The sequence below is a fragment of the Mesoplodon mirus genome (genome assembly GCF_964341445.2).
Source record: "Mesoplodon mirus genome assembly, chromosome: 8".
NCBI lineage: Eukaryota > Metazoa > Chordata > Mammalia > Artiodactyla > Ziphiidae > Mesoplodon > Mesoplodon mirus.
Genome location: NC_138984.1, coordinates 26,774,027 through 26,791,976, shown reverse-complemented (window position 1 = coordinate 26,791,976; position 17,950 = coordinate 26,774,027). Strand labels below are relative to the sequence as shown.

Here is a 17,950-nt window from a genome sequence, read left to right as displayed (position 1 = left end):
TGTTTTCTGTTGTAATTTTCCCTCTTTCACTGAGTTCATTATCTAATCATTTAGCTGTACTCTGCTAAATAGTTAGTAGATTATCTAACTAAAGTAACTTTACTAAGGTGTGAATAAAGCTTAATTATTATATAATGGCTTTATAAAAAGGAATTGCTGTACCCACTTACATCCCTACTTGGTGGACTGTGGAAGAGAAAATACTATTAAAGTGGGTGTTCTTTATTTCCTTATCTATTCCCAGGAAATAAATCACATAGAATTAAATACAGCTATAAATTGCCCATTGCTTCTCATGTTTGTGAGCAAAGCCTAAGAGGAATAGTTAAAATACGACTGGAGTAAAGCAGGAGTGCAATTTGCAAGCCAGTCATGTCTCAGAGGAAGGAAAGGAGAATTATGATGCATCTTTGCCACCTGATAGCCATTCATTCATTCATTCATTCAACCAATCAGTATTTGCTAGGTATCTACTACAGGTAAGATTCTAGGAGTGATAATCACACCTCCTTCTCAGCCTCTAAATTTAGAATCAACTGAGAAACAAGACATAGAATTCAAAGAGATAGAGATCTGAATATCAGCTTGATTACTGTTAAAGCTATTTGGAAAACAGGGTCTAGATCTGTAACCAAATGGACTTCTTAGAAATCCCCATTCCCTGAGTCAAATGTATTTGCTCACAACTGCAAGTCTCCCACCTTGATGTGCACCTGAAAACAGCCTTCTTTGAAAAGATTGTTGAGAAGAGTTGAGCCAGTCTTGCCCAGTTCTATTTCCCAAAGTCACCAATCATACCTGTTACTCTCCCTTGTGGACCTGGGGTTAAATGATCTTTCCAAAATCCCTGAAAGTTAACTTCATGGGCCAAAGTATGAATTCAGAGAGATGCAAAGTGGTTTCCCCAGTCACCCACTAAGTGCCAGATGCTGTGTTATGTGCTAGTGATACTGTGTTGGACAGAAAAGGCAGGGTCTCTCTCCCCTTGATGTTGTTTGGTGTTGACTCTAATCTTATTGGAGAAATTAGTCAAATAGTTGGGTATACGGCAGTAAATTCTAAGAGCCAATTTTACTTAACCTTAAATTTAGAAGTGAGAAATCCTTCAATACCTGTTTAGTTAGTGTACAAAGATGATCAGCTTGAGTTCCTAGCAAGAGGTAGAATTTGGATATGTGGGAAGAAGAGAGGGCAGGAATGAGGGTAAGGACCTGGGTATATCTGAGTCATTATGCCTAGTGGTCTTCAAGGTTTGTTCTTCTGACAAAGTCTCCAAAGACATCTGCAGAGCTGACCTTTAATATACAACAATTGATCAAGAGTATAAAACCAAAAACACAAACTAAGCAAAAAAAGAAACAAACCCAAAATGAGTGAAATCCGTATTTCAACAGGCAGGGTATGGGAGGGAAAGAGAAACCCAGATGGTGAAAGGTGGAAGAGATTATCAAAAGTGCTGTCTCCAGCCCAACCTCATTCATACCCCCTTTTCTTCCCTTACACAGAGCACGATTTCAAACAGTTCCTAATGGATAGGGCTACATATAGATTGGAATAATAGGGCCAGGGTAGAGGAAGTGATTGCCATAGTGTATGAATATTCTTTTCCCCTAAAGCATCTGCTCTTCTCAGTGCTTTTCTCCAGAAGTCTGCCCTCTTTATACTTAAAATAATTCCTCCCCGGTTGGATAGAAAATTATACTCTATTCTTATGTGGAAATGTCTTTCTAAACTGGTTTGCAATTTAGATTGTGAATATATAAGCAAATTTGGGCAATAGTTATTTAGGGAATAGTGAGATATATATACATATATATAATGGATAGTTATTTTATCTTTCAAAATCTATGATCTAAGCATTTGCCAAACCCAATGTGCTTGATCTTATTGAAATGAGATTTCCAGATAGAAGCTTAATGTTTCTTCTGCCCCTTGTGGTAAGGTTTCTCTTATTATCTTCATTGGACTATGTATATTTGGGTTGATAAATAACATTGAGTGAAGGATTTATTTATATTTGATTAATGAAATCAGTTTAAATATCTCTTAACTTCTAAGTTGAAGACTAGTAGGATGGAACTCAAAACTTCTTTGTTATATTTCAGCATTTTGTGTCTATTTGGTTGAGTCAATATGAATAAAAGGTAGCAACATCAACAACATCTAACTAGTCCTTTGACTCTGAGGCACTTAGATCTAAAATTAGGTAATGAACTAAAAGTTAAATTTTTCTAATTGGCTCTGACCTTGAGAGTTGAAGAATATTCTTATAACTTCATATGCACTTAAATAATGATGAAGAATTATACTATAATGAAAATGAGTACCCAGTTAAAATTAAGCCACTAAGTGGATCCTGTCACACATGGAATTTAATTTACATGAAGGTTTTACTTAGAAAAGTTATTGGAATATTAGTAAGAGACCCAGAGGGGAAAAAGTGAAATGAAGAGCTGTAAGGACATATTAAAAGAATTGAGACTGCTTATTCCAGATCAGGGAAAAAAGTAAAACAAAGAAAAAAAAAACCCAAAGTAGTCATCTGCCAATAAGGCTTGTATACATATTCATATTTCGGAAAGAGAAAATTTGTTCTCCGTGTCTAGTGAGAGCAAACCGAACAAAATCCTTCTCAATTCCACTAAGAGGGAGTCAGATTAAACTCACCTTAGAATTTATTGCTTGCTTGTATTGCCCTGTAGTGATTGACCTAGAGAGAGGCAGCAGCTAGTTAGACTCAAATTTCAAATTGAACTGGGTGAATAATAGTCCATGCTTATTCAACTAATTTCAGCGATTAAAAAGTTAATAGCTTTCACTGTTCAAAATAACTTTTGATCTCTTTGAATTTGACTTAGACCTGTCACTTGAATTTGCTATGGCAAAAATATGTGAGAATAATATGAGAAATGTAAAATGTTTTTTCTGCGAAATTCATTTGTATAAGCTATTCTAAAACTAAGTAGAAGAATACAGGATTTTCTTTCCATACTCCTGTATTTTAGAATACACTGGGTAAGGAGAGCTTTCTCGTTTTTTCCATATTTTCAAAGTGAAAAAGGGACTGAAATAGTTTGTTATGTTAATTCAAGCACTGTCATCCTCTTTCATGTGAAATCTCTAGGAAATTGATATGAATGATCCTTTTGTTTTGAATTACCATGATATTTGTTTTAACTCTGCATAAGATGTATTTGAACACTCACATGCAGCATACTCAATATGCATATCCCGGGCTAACCATCCACTAACCTTTCTCCCTCAGTGTCGCTCACATCTCTTTCCCACCATAATATCTCCACATTGACTACACTTAAGGTATTGTAGGAAGACACTGTTAAACAGTGAAAAGGCAACTCAAAACAGATATTTGCTATTTTAAATATATATCTAGAATAAACTAAAAACCGAATGGATAATTATGTCTTTCAGTATTTTTAAAATAGTATTTTGTTTCTTTATTTTTTAAATTTTATTGATTGTTGGCTGCTTTGGGTCTTCCTTGCTGTGCGTGGGCTTTCTCCAGTTGTGGTGAGCAGGGGCTACTCTTCATTGTGGAGCACGAGCTCTAGTCGCGTGGGCTTCAGTAGTTGCGGTGGGTGGGCTTAGTTGTTGTGGCACGTGGGCTTCAGTTGTTGTGGCGTGCGGGCTCTAGAGCACAGGCTCAGTGATTGTGATGCATGGGCTTAGTTGGTTCACGGCATGTGAGACCTTCCCAGACCAGGGATCTAACCTGTGTCCCCTGCATTGGCAGGTGGGTTCTTAACCACTGCGCCACTAAGGAAGTCCCAGTATTTTTCTTTAGATTGTCACTTAGTGATGCTTTATTCATCCAAAAAAAATTCAATGACTACCTACTCTGTACCAGGCACTGATGTTGGCCCTGGAGGCAGGCACATAAGTGAACAAAGCAAACCCAAATACTCTGCCCACATAAAGTTCACTTTCTAGTGGGACAAGACAGATGTTTTAAGTAAGACACTGGATGATACGTTAGAAGGCAATAAGTGCTGTGAAGAAAGAGTAGACTAAGTAGATAGGGTGCTGAGGGGTATATTATAATTTTATTTATTTATTTATTTCCACTGTTTTTCAGATTCTATTCCTGTATAGTTCATTACAGAGTATTCAGTAGAGTTCCCTGTACTATACAATAGCTTCTCATTAGTTATCTATTTTATATCTAGTATAATATATCTAATATAATCTCCCAGTTTATCCTTCCCCCCCCCTTTCTCCCCCTGGTAATCATAAGTTTGTTTTCTACATCTGTGATTCTATTTCTGTTTTATAAATAGGTTCATTTGTATCATTTTTTTAGATTCCACTTATAAGTGATATCATATGATATTTGTCTTTGTCTGACTTACTTCATTCAGTATGACAATCTCTAGGTCCATCCATGTTGCTGTAAATGGCATTATTTCATTCTTTTTTATGACTGAGTAATATTCCATTGTATATATGTACCACATCTTTATCCATTCCTGTTGATGGACATTTAGGAATATTGCAATTTTAAATAGGTTTTGCCAAGAAGATGGATGACATTTGAGTAAAGACTTGAAGGAATCTTTAAACTTTAGATTCAAAATTTGATGAGTTTCTCTCTTAAAATTTTAACTTTATTACTGAAATCATGAACGGGAAGGAAAGGGTGAATTATTTTTTTAAAGAGAAATCTCTGAAAGGAAAGGATATTTTATTTATCTTTGTGTTTCTAGGTGTTTCAAAGGGGATCTTCTTGAGTTTCCTCTATTTTACCATCCAAGCACATAGCTGGCCCTTTTACTAAATTGAGGGTGGGAGGGGTGGGGGGACTGGGGATATTTATCCATGTAGCTCCAAAGCCTAGGATGAAACTTGGCACATGATGGGAGCTAAATGATGTTGTGACCTGAAGATCTAAACTGTCTTATTGGCATATACATTTTTGTTAAACAGTTAGGGACCATGTCATGATATAGGTCATTTATTTTGTAGAATTTACATTTATATAGCCTTTGGTTACTTTTCCTGACATTCTATGAGTGTACAGACTTCTCATTAAGGTTTCCTTTGCACTTTCAGCATTCAAACTACCAAAGTGCTCTGGCAGTAGGCACTTAAATGAACCCTTAAGGTTATAGTATAATTCTGAGACTATGGTCCTCTTTCTACTAGGACTGAGGCTACTAAAATATCTTACGCTGGTAGCGAGGTGATTTCTTTTAGACTCGTTGGAATGAAATAGCATTTGGGAACTTATTAGCTAGAAGAGGGGATTCCAAATAATAGCTCTTTGTTCAGAGTTTCTCCGTCAATTCATAGATAAGTCAATTGGAACCCATCATTTTAGACTCATGGGAGGCCAATGTAGTTAAGTGAAATATAAAGGGTACTATAGGCAGTAAACAGAAGCCTTGTAACAATATAATGTGCAGTGGAAAAAAGCATTGGAAAATCTATAAAAGCTGCCAAAAAGAACAAAAAATATAATTAAAGGAGCAAAAAAGACATATTGAACACAATCTCAGGTACTATTTCGGGCAACAGTAAATGTCTCCTCAAATATATCTTTAAAGGACAGAAAGCAAAGTAGAAAACTAGTCCCATGGAGAGAGGAAGAAAAATACCAAATAGAATTGTACGAATAGGCTAACAAGAGTCAGATTGCTTATGCTAATTTTTACCTTTCTTTAAAATAATTAGATGTTGTCAGACAGATCAGAGAATTTGAAATTCTTAGATGAGAATAGGATAGAGAAAAGCAAAAGGAACAAAATGAACAGAGGTGATATTTTAGGCAGGTATGGCTCAGAGTAGGGTAGATAAATTGGTATATAGAAGACAATTGAAATTTGCAGTTCACACGCCAAGTTTTGCCAACTAAGTACAGTTATTTTAGGTTCTATCAAAGTTAAATATTATTTAAGAAAATGTTTCCTACCTTACCTCCATTTGGTGAAAGCATGTAGGCTACACATGACTTCCTCAAGAACAGAAAATAATACTTTCAGTAGAAAATATTTTTTGACAGTGAATTTCCTTTACTTGGACCAAAGGTTTTCACGTAGTGAAACATGTCAGAGATACCTAGGAAATTTTCCCAATAAACTTACCCCTACTTAGAACTATCACCATAGACATTTGATTCGTTTATAATGTTCTTTGGAAATACACTGAACATAATCACACTTACTTCCTAAAATCAACAACCTCTGTCTTGAATTATAAGTAAAGAATGATTGACAAATTAAAATAAAATATAAAATAAGAAAATTGTGTTATTAGAAGAAATGACGTGCAAAGGTGACTTCCTGGATGCAGAGGCAGAATTCAGAACTTGTGTGTTAAGCCAGTCTCTGTCAGGGAACTCTTGTCATCATGCATATTACATTAATTACTTATTGTGCTTTCCTCTGTGCTGAGTAATTCAAAAAACTTTTTTTTAGTTTAGTGTCTGAGAAGGTAAACCATGACTATTTAAAGAGAAAGTGTCAAGCTTGAGATCTTGAACACTGGTTCCAAGGCTGTAGATAAAACAAAACTTTATCTCAAAGATTATTTGATAAGCTGGGTGAAGGACAACATTCTTTTGGCTAACTCTGCCCATGGACACTCACATACAAACTCACATACACAAACACATGTAAAATGTGCCGGACAGTACTTTGTTCAACTTTCTTCAAAATATAAATTGAAATCCATGCATTGTACCTCCAATTAAAAACTAAGCTTACTGTTGAGAGGAGTACCATAAACATATCAATTTTAATAGGAAATACTAAAATAGCTTTGGGTGTAAATATAAATTAATGTGTATGCACTACACATAAACAATACATAGGCACATGGTCTATTGGTTTAAAGATAAACACTACATTGAAAAGCAGTCATTCCAGTGTCAAGGGACTTGACACTTTACAAGTAAAAGAGGCATCGTATTTCTAAAGAGAAGGTTACTATAGAAAAATAATGAGGTTTTACCATTTTAACTCTTGAAAAGCTGAGTGCTTGTAAAGCTAGAGGAACATAGAGACAGAGGTCTAGAAATCATGTATTGCCTTCCTGCTGTTTACTGAGATTGGGGTGTGTGTGTGTGTGTGTGTGTGCGTGTGTGTGCGTGTGTGTGGTAAGACTGGAGGTGGGTGATAGGATAGAAAAGGATTAGACGCTATGGGATCCAGAGCTAAAAAAGTAAGGAAAGGAAGGTAGTGAATTAGTATGTTTCTATCTTTAATGGCTGCACTTAACGCTTGCAGAGAGAACAGCACAATGATCTTCCTTACTTCAGCAATTTCAACTCATGACCAGATTTGTTTCATTCATATTCCTATTCATTCCCCCTAACCTCTGATTATTTTGGAGCCAATCTCAGATATCATATTAGTCTATGCTTAAGTATTTCAGTGTATATCTTTAAAAAAATGAAAATTCTTAAAAATATAACCATAATGCCATCATCGATCTTAAAAATTACACTGAATACAATAAAATATCAATTTATTTTCAAATTTTCTAAATTATTGCAGAGATGTTTTCCTTTATAGTTTTTTTTTTTTTTTTTTTTTTTTTTTTTTTTTTTTTTGCGGTACGCGGGCCTCTCACTGTTGTGGCCTCTCCCGTTGCGGAGCACAGGCTCCGGACGCGCAGGCTCAGTGGCCATGGCTCATGGGCCTAGCCGTTCCGCGGCATGTGGGATCTTCCCGGACTGGGGCACGAACCCGTGTCCCCTGCATCGGCAGGCGGACTCTCAACCACTGCGCCACCAGGGAAACCCTATAATTTATTTTTAATAAAATCAAAATGTTCCCATTATTTTGTCCCATAGAGTTTTTTTACGGAGTCTAGATTTTGCACCCCAAAGTGTGGTTTAACACACTTCTCTCCCCCATGAATTGTATGGAAATTGAGACTTAGACCCAAATTGTTTCAACAATATAATTTAGAGTATTTTTGAAGAGTAGATGATGCCTGCTTCTGAGATAAGTTTCTCTAATTGTCCCTCTTCTTAGCCAAGAATTTTATAGAAGCTGGTTCAAAGATTAGTATGGTGAAGTAGTCAAATTCAGAATGCCTTGTAGTCTAAAGGGAGAACCAGACATGTATATAACTAACTCTACTAAAAAGCAAAATGCGATATATTTTCAGAAGTTCCACAGTGCTTGCTTTTGTATCAGTATTAATAGAATGATGAAGTTTCAGTTTCTTTATGATCCTAAAGCTCGGGGAGGGGGCAGCCCCTGAGACAACTCCATCAAACACAAGAGCTCTGTGGAACGCAATTTGATGTATAACTTTGAAGATTCCTTCTAGCTCTAAGCCTCAGAGTAATGAGGAGCTGTACGGTAAAATTCACAAAGTTTTTGCAAACTCATGAATTTCCCTTAAGCTATACTTGACAAAGCTAGAGAATATTAAGAGGGAAAATACAGACACATAGCATTACAGCTAAACTGAAGTATTTCTGGATTGTCAATAACTCTACAAGTAGACTTAGGATAGACAATGTATCAACATGCTTCAGTTCCTCTTTCAAGCAAAACAAAATAAAACACCTGCCTGTGACAAGAGCCATACGTTTGAAGAAAAGTGGTAAGTAACAGGAGAGTGACTCCTAATCTAGATAGTATGGTTTCATCAAATATACTGTTCATTTATTTAATACATTTATGTAGTGTACTTTTGGAGTTTTTCAACTAGTTGTAATTTATATTTTGTATTCGGCTGTGATTCATGAATCTGTTTCTTTAGGCACAGACAGCGCACATTGTCCTGGAAGATGGAACTAAGATGAAAGGTTACTCCTTTGGCCATCCATCCTCTGTTGCTGGTGAAGTGGTTTTCAATACTGGCCTAGCAGGGTGAGTAATCCTTCTATTCCAAGGCTTTATTCTTCCTCTATATAGAGGAGTAACTGGATGATCTTATTCATGATGGGAAATTGAAATCACCACATCATCATCATAATACTACACATTGTCCTGACGTTGCCCTGTGCTCGTACATAGCTTGCTCAAGCCAACCCTGAAAAGGGCCATAGACACAAACTCCTCCCTGTGGCTGTAAATGGAAGAGAATACAGACACTGGTGTTCCCCTGCTAAAAAAGAACAAAATTAATTCTAGAAACTTAGGGTACAAAGACCCAAGTTATGTGAGATTACCAAGTGGCTTCTGTAAGGCGGGGGGTCAGTATCATTCTGATTTAAGGTGAAAATCGAATAGGGAAAAGGATGGGTTGACTCTCTAGTGCCATTCCATTAGTGAAGTTAAGAATCAACTTTGCACATCTAATATGAACTATTATAAGGAGCTAAGAAATTCCTTAGGTATTATAGTGCAAAATTATATAAAATACAATATATAATTTGCACTCTAATAAGAAAGGTAAAATAACAGATACATTTATTATCTTAAAGTAATACACAGGAGAGCAGGTTCATAGATCAGATATTTTCAAGATTTATCAACTGAGACTGAATTAATATTTAAGTTCTGCTAGTAGGTGTAGAACAACGAAGGTAAGAGTTGCTACAGAAATCATGTAGCTGTTCTTATCTAGCCAACAAATGTTCATCTGGGAACCAGGTGGCTGAAGTTCTGGTCTCAGTTCTAATGGTAACTGATTATGTGATATTGAGAAAATCACTTAACCTTTCTGAATCTTAGTTTCCACATGTAAAGTGCGAGGGGATTGGATTAGATAGTAATTTATGGCTAGGAATTTCAAAAATTACATCTTAAAAAATTAGATGGTTTCAAAAGGTTTCCATTAGAGATTCAATAGACTAAACTGTAAAATATTTGATGAATTCTTTAGGGAAATTCAGTTAGCCTTTTAAAGACAAGGAGGCATTGGGTTAACTGGTTTTGAAGATATTGATTGACCAAACTTCCATTATATTATTAATGTGCATTATCCTCTAAACTCTTAGCTCTCTGTTTGAAATAAAGAATATTAGATGGTTTTTAAAATAGTTCCACTGGTGAGAACATTAAATTACAGTGTATGAAAAGTGTTTGCAAAGTTTTGCTTCACCAGGCAATTATTTAAGCCTTTTGACAGCACTAATTACTAGCTGTGTTAATATACCTGCCAACAAACAACTGTTTAGTATAGATCAGAATGATGGAGGGCACTCGAGTTTTCTTCTCTGTGATAGATTATGGGTAATAAATCTTGTCACATCACAAAAGTCAAACAGGACCTGATGGATTAATTTTCTTCCAACACTGCAGTTCTCTAGGACAAGCTATATTTATTCATTTTCTGGAGAGAGCATTGTAGGCATATGTTTAAAGGGAATGGCCAGTTCTTTCATGGGAAGAAAGAAGAAAAGAAGTAAAATTAAATTAATTAAAGACTTTTTTGATGTAGAAAAATGCATTCATTAATAAGATTAGTCCACACATCCTATTTTCCATTGAGAAATGCTGCTTTCATTCATGCGTGGCTCACTCAGTAAGGTGGTTGATAATTAAGGGAGTTATTTTGTTTTTCATCTTCAAGAAATGCATTTATATTATGTGTAAGCCTTGGTTAAAAAATTATTAGTTCCTGACAAGTGAGAGGGATCTGAGAAATTAGCTGATGGAGGTGTGGGTAAATATCACAGCATCTTAGTCACTTTAGAGGTTGCTGAGCTGAGAGACTAAGTATTCTGTTGGCAAAGGGAGTTCTGGGAGAAGTTAGTCTGGATGAGGGTTGAAGAATTCGTGTTGACTACTGCCAGAGCTGAATTTTATTGCTTTCGAGGTTGTCAGTCTGTCCCCCTCAGCACCTAAATTCACTTTCAGTAGTAATCCACAAGAAAGATGAGGTTTAACTGTCTCTGTGGGAAGTGAAAATGTTAAGAGGGTGGGAAAAAAATCTCATTGCAATACATTCCAATGCATGGAATAGCTATAGATAGATCCTGGTATTTATGGGAATAATGTTTCTTATTATTAAGAATAGAAATTTTATATATAATTTTATTTATATATAGAATAAAAACAAGAATACATGTATTCTTATTTTTTCCTCCCCACACTTTAAAATAAAGCTCTTCTGCATTTCTTCTTAATTCCACATCAGTACTTTAAAATAGTTATTTGGAATCTTTTAATTTAGAAGACAGAAATGCTTTGGGTCAATTTTTTGGGGATTGATTTTTTTCTGTAATGAAATAAAACTATCAAACATATACTATCAATGATAACTTGATAATAACTATCAAACATACACCTCTCTATATAACTAAAATATTTAAAAAATCAACTTTATTAAGTACTTCTTTCATAGAAAATAAATCAGAGTTTTAAATGTTCAGTGAATTTTAATAAACATATATACCCAGACGACCATCACTGACGTAATCAGTATGCTCTTCAGTATCCTCAAAGATATTTTTAAAAAACTTTTCAATTTTTGACAGTTAATATTTTGATGAAACTGTCAGCCCTCAGTAGTAAATATCATTTTGGACTCACTCATGTCTGGTAGGCTAGGAGATTCTTGAGGATATCTGCAAACTTTAAATAGAGCAATATTTTAAAAATTAAGACCCTGTGAAGAATTTTTCAAGGAATTAAAAAAATTAAGAAATTGAGGGAATGAAAATTAAATGAGAATATGCCACATTACTTAAGAGTCTTTTCATATCAGTAATATCATGGGATAAATTTCCATATTCTATCATAAAATTTCCCTAGGTTCGGCAAAATCTAGAGACGAGCTTGTAGGATTTTATTCTCATGTTCTCTAATTTTCAAGGGTTCAATAATTAAGATCATGTATGTAGAATACATTTTTTTGTTGGTAATTTCTTGGCATCTTTACCTAGGTACCCGGAAGCTCTTACTGACCCTGCTTACAAGGGACAGATTCTCACTATGGCCAATCCTATTGTTGGGAATGGTGGAGCCCCTGACACTACTGCACTGGATGAACTGGGACTTAGCAAATATTTGGAGTCCGATGGAATTAAGGTACTACCAGTGATGACTATTTAAAAAGCATAGTTGATTTATTAAGAATCTAAGCTGGACAAAATTTCGGCCTGAATCCTATAGTACAAATCATTAAATTTATATTCTCAATCTTACTCCTAGGTATATGAAAATAATCTTTAACATGACATTATTCTGAGTTTCATTTCTCAGGGCACCCTGGATTTATTTTTAATGCCGTGGATAAAACTGGCTTCATTTGGAAAAATGTTGTTATAAGTTCAGATAACAACTATGCTGCAAGAATTCAAGTTGAATCACCTTTTAAATGGATTTTAAGAATCAACTCTGTATCACTTATTTACCTTTTAAATCTTATCCTCTTTGGGAGATGAGTAAAAGATAACTTGTATGCCAGCCGAAAAGTAAACACAATTAAAATTTCGTATTCAAGGCAAATTTGAATAATATCTTAGGGATGTGAACCATATAAACGATTCACAAATTTACACTCTAAATTCACCACTCTGTTTTTGAATGACTTGGACTAATCATTTAATTTAGTTTTATATCTCACCATTTCCCCCAAATATTTAGTTTCTTTTAAATGTAAATTTAAAAATTGTTTTATTCTCTACGTACATTAAGCAAATAATTATTAATTAGATTATCGATAAATGCCATAGTGGAAAAGTACAGGGTACTGAGAAAAGGGACCTAGTTTACTCTCAGGATTTGACAAACCAAGTAAGACTGTTCCCCACATGGTAGTTAAGGTAACAATTATTATATTTTACGAGAAAACTTTTTATCACATTTTTTTTCAAGTTTCAAAATTTTAAGTGTTGTATCAGCGAATATAAAAAAGCTTGAAGAATGCAAACTGACTCTTAAGTCATAACAGAGGGGATAGACTGGGAGTTTGGGATTCACATGTACACACTGCTATATTTAAAATATATAGATAACCAACAAGGACCTACTGTATAGCACAGTGAACTCTGCTCAATATTCTGTAATAACCTAAATGGGAAAAGAATTTGAAAAAGAATGGAAAAAAATAAATTTATTAATTAAAAAGAAGACAAGTCACAAGAATTGGGTAGTATTTTGTGATCACTTTTTTAAAATGACTGCCTGTCTTTCTAGGTTGCAGGTTTGCTGGTGCTGAATTATAGTGATGACTACCACCACTGGCTGGCTGCCAAGAGTCTAGGGCAATGGCTACAGGAAGAAAAGGTGAGAAATATGATAGGTCATCCAGCATCACCTAAGGACAATTGGTGGGGCCCGTGGAAAGTTGGAAAGGTGTATGTAATTGAAAAGGGCCAAACAGATAAAGCAGATCAGGCAGTTTGGGACCCTTTTGTTTCAGAGCGTGATTCCTTCAGGCTGAACTGTTACTACTGTCCAGAACTGTTCAGAACGCACTCTTTATATAAACACTGAGGACCTTATATTTTCAGTTTATCCACTAGGTGGCACTCATACATGCTTGGTAGACAGACTTTCTCATTCTGGAAAGGGGTTAGAGAAAATTTTAGAATTTTCTACTCTCCGGAGCAACATAACCTCCCCCTTTTAACGAGGATCTAGATATGTAACTTGTGTCATGGATTCTAGTACCAGCTCTACCATTAACGAGCTGTATGACCTTGCTCAGGTCATGTAATCATACCATACATTCTTAATTTTAATTCTTAATTAGTATAAACCGATTGCTATCAAGTCTCTTTGGGCTTAAAGGTTATGACTATGACGTATAATTAGATATCACTTCATTTGAAGTAATAAATAAGTTACTAACCTTATATCTTCCTTACTTTAAGTATTATTTTCTAACCAGATATATGTATCTATAAAATTATATTACTTATTTAACATCCTGGATTAAAAGCAAAAGAGCTGTAGCAGAAGACTGGTGTTCAGAATTTCTCACTTTTCACTCTGAGAAAGGGTCTGGGTATTAAGAGTCCTGTGCCCAATTGAACAGCAATTTACCTTGTTCTTGTGACACAGACACCCTGGATCAGAGAAAAGAAGGAGTAGGGAAATTATTTACTGCTCAAGAAGATAGATGATGTTAAGTTTGTCACTTGAAAACACTCTGCTAGACCAAATTTCCTCCAATTTTACTGTCACTACAATTATTTTCCTTACAGGTCCCTGCAATTTATGGAGTGGATACAAGAATGCTGACTAAAATAATTCGAGATAAGGTATGATAATCATATTTAGCCAAATCTATGTTTATATATATATATATATATATATATACACATATATGTTTTTTTCCCTTTGCCCAAGGAATCCATTGGTGTGTAAAAGAACAGATCTGATCAATTTCTGTCATTTGGGTCTCTGCCATCCTGTTTTACTGTTTTTGATGTAATTTTCAAGACTGAATACTTGATTGAGATGTTTGTTACTGAGTAGTTTTGAGATTAATTCACTCAGCAGTAGTTTATTGAGTGCCCACTCTATGTTCACTATTCCAAGTGACAAGTTAAAGCCTTTGTAATAGGGCTCATGTGATAGGGCTAGTAAACAAGTGGAGAAAGTAAATAGGTGCATAAGAATTTTGCTTAAATTGAATACCTACCTGCTGAAAAAGGAAAACCAGGAAGTGTACAGCACTGGGGCCATTATTTGTTTAGTCCTCTTGGAGGAGTTTTTGAATTTACTGAGTTATAGTTCGTGGGTATATTAAATGAACCCTGCGTGTATTACCTCAGTTATATAGTCTTTCTTGAAATTGTTCCAAGGACCAAGATGAAGGTAAGTTTATCTTTTGCTTTCATATCTGCTAGCTGAAATATTTGACCCTTCCTCTGAGAATATCTCAGCCCCATCTACTTCCTTCTTCTTGTTATAAGAGGTGAACACTTGTTTTTTTCTTACATGAAACCTTCTTATCCCAGAACATAAAGAAACTTTATCTCATGAATGTTAACTAAATTCTCTTAATGCCACCAAAGTTTTCTCATTAAATTATATATTTTTTCTTAAAAAAGAAAAAAATGATGCAATTTCAAAGTGAAAAGGATTCTTCAGGAAAATCTGTTGTAGATTGTTGGAATATGTATAGACACAGGATCTCCGTAAACAGAAAGAACAGCTTTGAAAATAAGAACATGGCCACATACCCATGACCAGAAGAAGGACACTGAGAATTTATGCAATCCTTATACTCTATCTCTGATTTTATTCCGTCCTCCATGATATTCCTGAGAATAGATGTTAGTGAGATTATATATCCCAGGTAGATTTTTGTGTTTTCGTAGCCCAATGATGTTGTGGGAGCAGTAAACAATGATGAGGATACCAGAATGGGAAGGGAATAAAATTGGGAAATTCAATTCAAGCTGTAGATTTGGGAGGTTGAATAGAATATAATCAGTCCTAGTATTGGGGAAAACACTTTACAAGACCATATCATGTTCTTCATGTGATAGGTTAGTTTAAGGTGAACCCTGCTTTTATCAGAGTCAGTTAGGTTTTCAAAGTTTGGCTGAATAGATTAGCACAGACAAAATAGTGGTATTGCCTATTATATTTGATTATGAGTGATATGGGCTCATATTAAGAAAATTATTAGTTGCTTTTCATTTAGTCTTAGGTTGAAAAGTAAGGTTGTTTGTCATTCAGCATGCTGTAAGAAAAAGGGAATGAGAACTGAAAACGGAATTTCAAAATTAGGGATCCATAAATATAGTCAAGGACTTCTGTGATTTGGATTATAAAAATAAGTGGAGATCACTATGAAACTTAATAATCAAGTATGGAAGTGAAAGGTGATTTTTACTATTTTTCCCAGAGTGTGAGGTAGTACTCTGGTTTTAATAATCACACTGAAATAACCATTTGACCTTCTAACCATGTTGCTGGTACTCACTCACTCCCAAGTTACTTCTCCTAAGGAATGCGTTTCAAAGGGAAATAAAGGCTTTCCTCTATTTCCTTCAATGCAACAATTTCATTGGAGAAAAGCAAATCAATGAATTATTTTGACTTGTTCCCTCCCTCAATAAAGTCTTGATTATGAAATATACCATTTTCTAAATAGGTCAAAGTAGACTTACTAACAAATAAATAAATCTCAAGACAGCTAGGAATAATATATAACATTTGCCACGTTCAAGCTAGCAAGGTTAATTTGTGAAAACTTTACAGAGGGTTAAGCATACTCTAAAGTTCAGGCCCTTATTAGCACGTCTAAAGCAGTGAACCCTTTCATTGCAACTTCTCAAAGTTTGTGACTTATACAGCATTTCACAATTTTTTGTTTGTGAATTTTACTCTCTAATAAGTTTGCATTCTTTTTCAATTTTCAGCTATTTTTAGATTTCTTTTTTTCTTCTCAATCGATTATTTTGTCGACGTCACCCACGAAATAGCTTTAGGTCATAAGTACTCTGAATACTCTGATTTGCCTCTACTGGAGACCTGAATTCTGTTGCCCTTTGACTTTGCTTACCCCAGGTGACTGTCTCAGCCCTAAAAGAACTAAGGTAAAGTTTTCACAAATTAACCTTACTAGCTTGTACCTTCTCACAGTGTTTCCCAAAATGTACCATGCAAACTGCTTCATCTTTCCTAGTTGAGAAGATAAAGATCTCTTGCTAATGGTTATGAGTATATTATAAAGACATCTAAATAGTGGAGCAGATGTGTAAGTCCCTGTGAATTTAACCTGTCAGCACCTGCATCAGTGCTCCCTGTTAACTGTCTAATTTTTTAATTTGATAGGGTACCATGCTTGGGAAGATTGAATTTGAAGGTCAGTCTGTGGACTTTGTGGATCCAAATAAGCAGAATTTGATTGCTGAGGTTTCAACCAAGGTGAGAAATTTTCCTTCATGTTTTGTAGTTTTATTTTATTCCCTTTAGACCTTCCTCTTTTTTTTTTTTTTTTTTTTTTTTTTTGCGGTACGTGGGCCTCTCACTGTTGTGGCCTCTCCCGTTGCGGAGCACAGGCTCTGGATGCGCAGGCTCAGCGGCCATGGCTCATGGGCCCAGCCGCTCCACGGCATGTGGGATCTTCCCGGACCGGGGTGTGAACCGGTGTCCCCTGCATGGGCAGGTGGACTCTCAACCACTGCGCCAGCAGTGAAGCCCTAGGCCTTCCTCTTCTGTAATATCAAAATTTTCTTTTAAGTAGAGGTCATCTTCCAGAAGCATCAGAGTTGAGGGAAAAAAGGGCCCCATAGCAGTTAAAATTGATATATTACAAAATCAGTGCATTTAAAGTTATAACTTTTACTTACAGAGTGATCTTCATGGCCTGACTTAGAGGCTGTTTACTGTTGTTTTAATTTTTCTTCTCTCCTCTTGTGGTTCCTTAGTTCGAGACTTTAACAATGTCAAATAAAAGTGCTGTTCAATTGAATATCAGGAGTCAGAGCGAATGGTCTGCCAGAGAGTCAGGAACACTTTATAGAAATCAGACCCAGTACAGTAATCAGAATCTGGGGTCATTTTGTGCAGGGAAAAGTATTCCTGAGCACACTGAAGATTTAGTGTATTATAGCTCAGTTCAAAGAGTAGTGTTCAGGGCTTCCTTGGTGGCGCAGTGGTTGAGAGTCTGCCTGCCGATGCAGGGGACACGGGTCCGTGCCCCGGTCCGGGAGGTTCCCATGTGCCGCGGAGCGGCTGGGCCCGTGAGCCATGGCCACTGAGCCTGCGTGTCCAGATCCTGTGCTCCACAACGGGAGAGGCCACGACAGTGAGAGGCCCACGTACCGCCAAAAAAAAAAAAAAAGAGTAGTGTTCAGGATGATGACTGTATCACCCCAAAGTAAGATATGTTTATTGTATATTTACAGGAAGGTGTAGAATACATCTTAGAAAGATGTGTTGATTTTGATTGAATATCTGTTAATGTAGTTGTGAGTCTCTTGGGCTTCAGCCTCTGTCCTTGGGGACCATAGAGATTAGTGGGGTAGGCAAGCAAGTAGGCACCATGTAGAGAATACTGTGATTAATGCTGTCCTTGGAATGTGCATGAGGTACCATAAAGACATGTGTGGGAAAAC

The 17,950-nt window shown here is 35.7% G+C and overlaps 1 protein-coding gene across 1 annotated transcript in view; it reads left to right on the top strand.

The window, feature by feature from the left end:
- CPS1 (carbamoyl-phosphate synthase 1) overlaps positions 1–17,950 on the top strand; it is a 135,250-nt gene that overhangs the window by 10,583 nt on the left and 106,717 nt on the right. Inside the window, exons 2-6 of the mRNA XM_082630484.1 lie at positions 8,737–8,846; positions 11,810–11,954; positions 13,065–13,154; positions 14,078–14,134; positions 16,665–16,757. Coding sequence (XP_082486610.1) covers positions 8,737–8,846; positions 11,810–11,954; positions 13,065–13,154; positions 14,078–14,134; positions 16,665–16,757 — 495 coding nt within the window. The remainder of the gene's footprint in view (positions 1–8,736; positions 8,847–11,809; positions 11,955–13,064; positions 13,155–14,077; positions 14,135–16,664; positions 16,758–17,950) is intronic.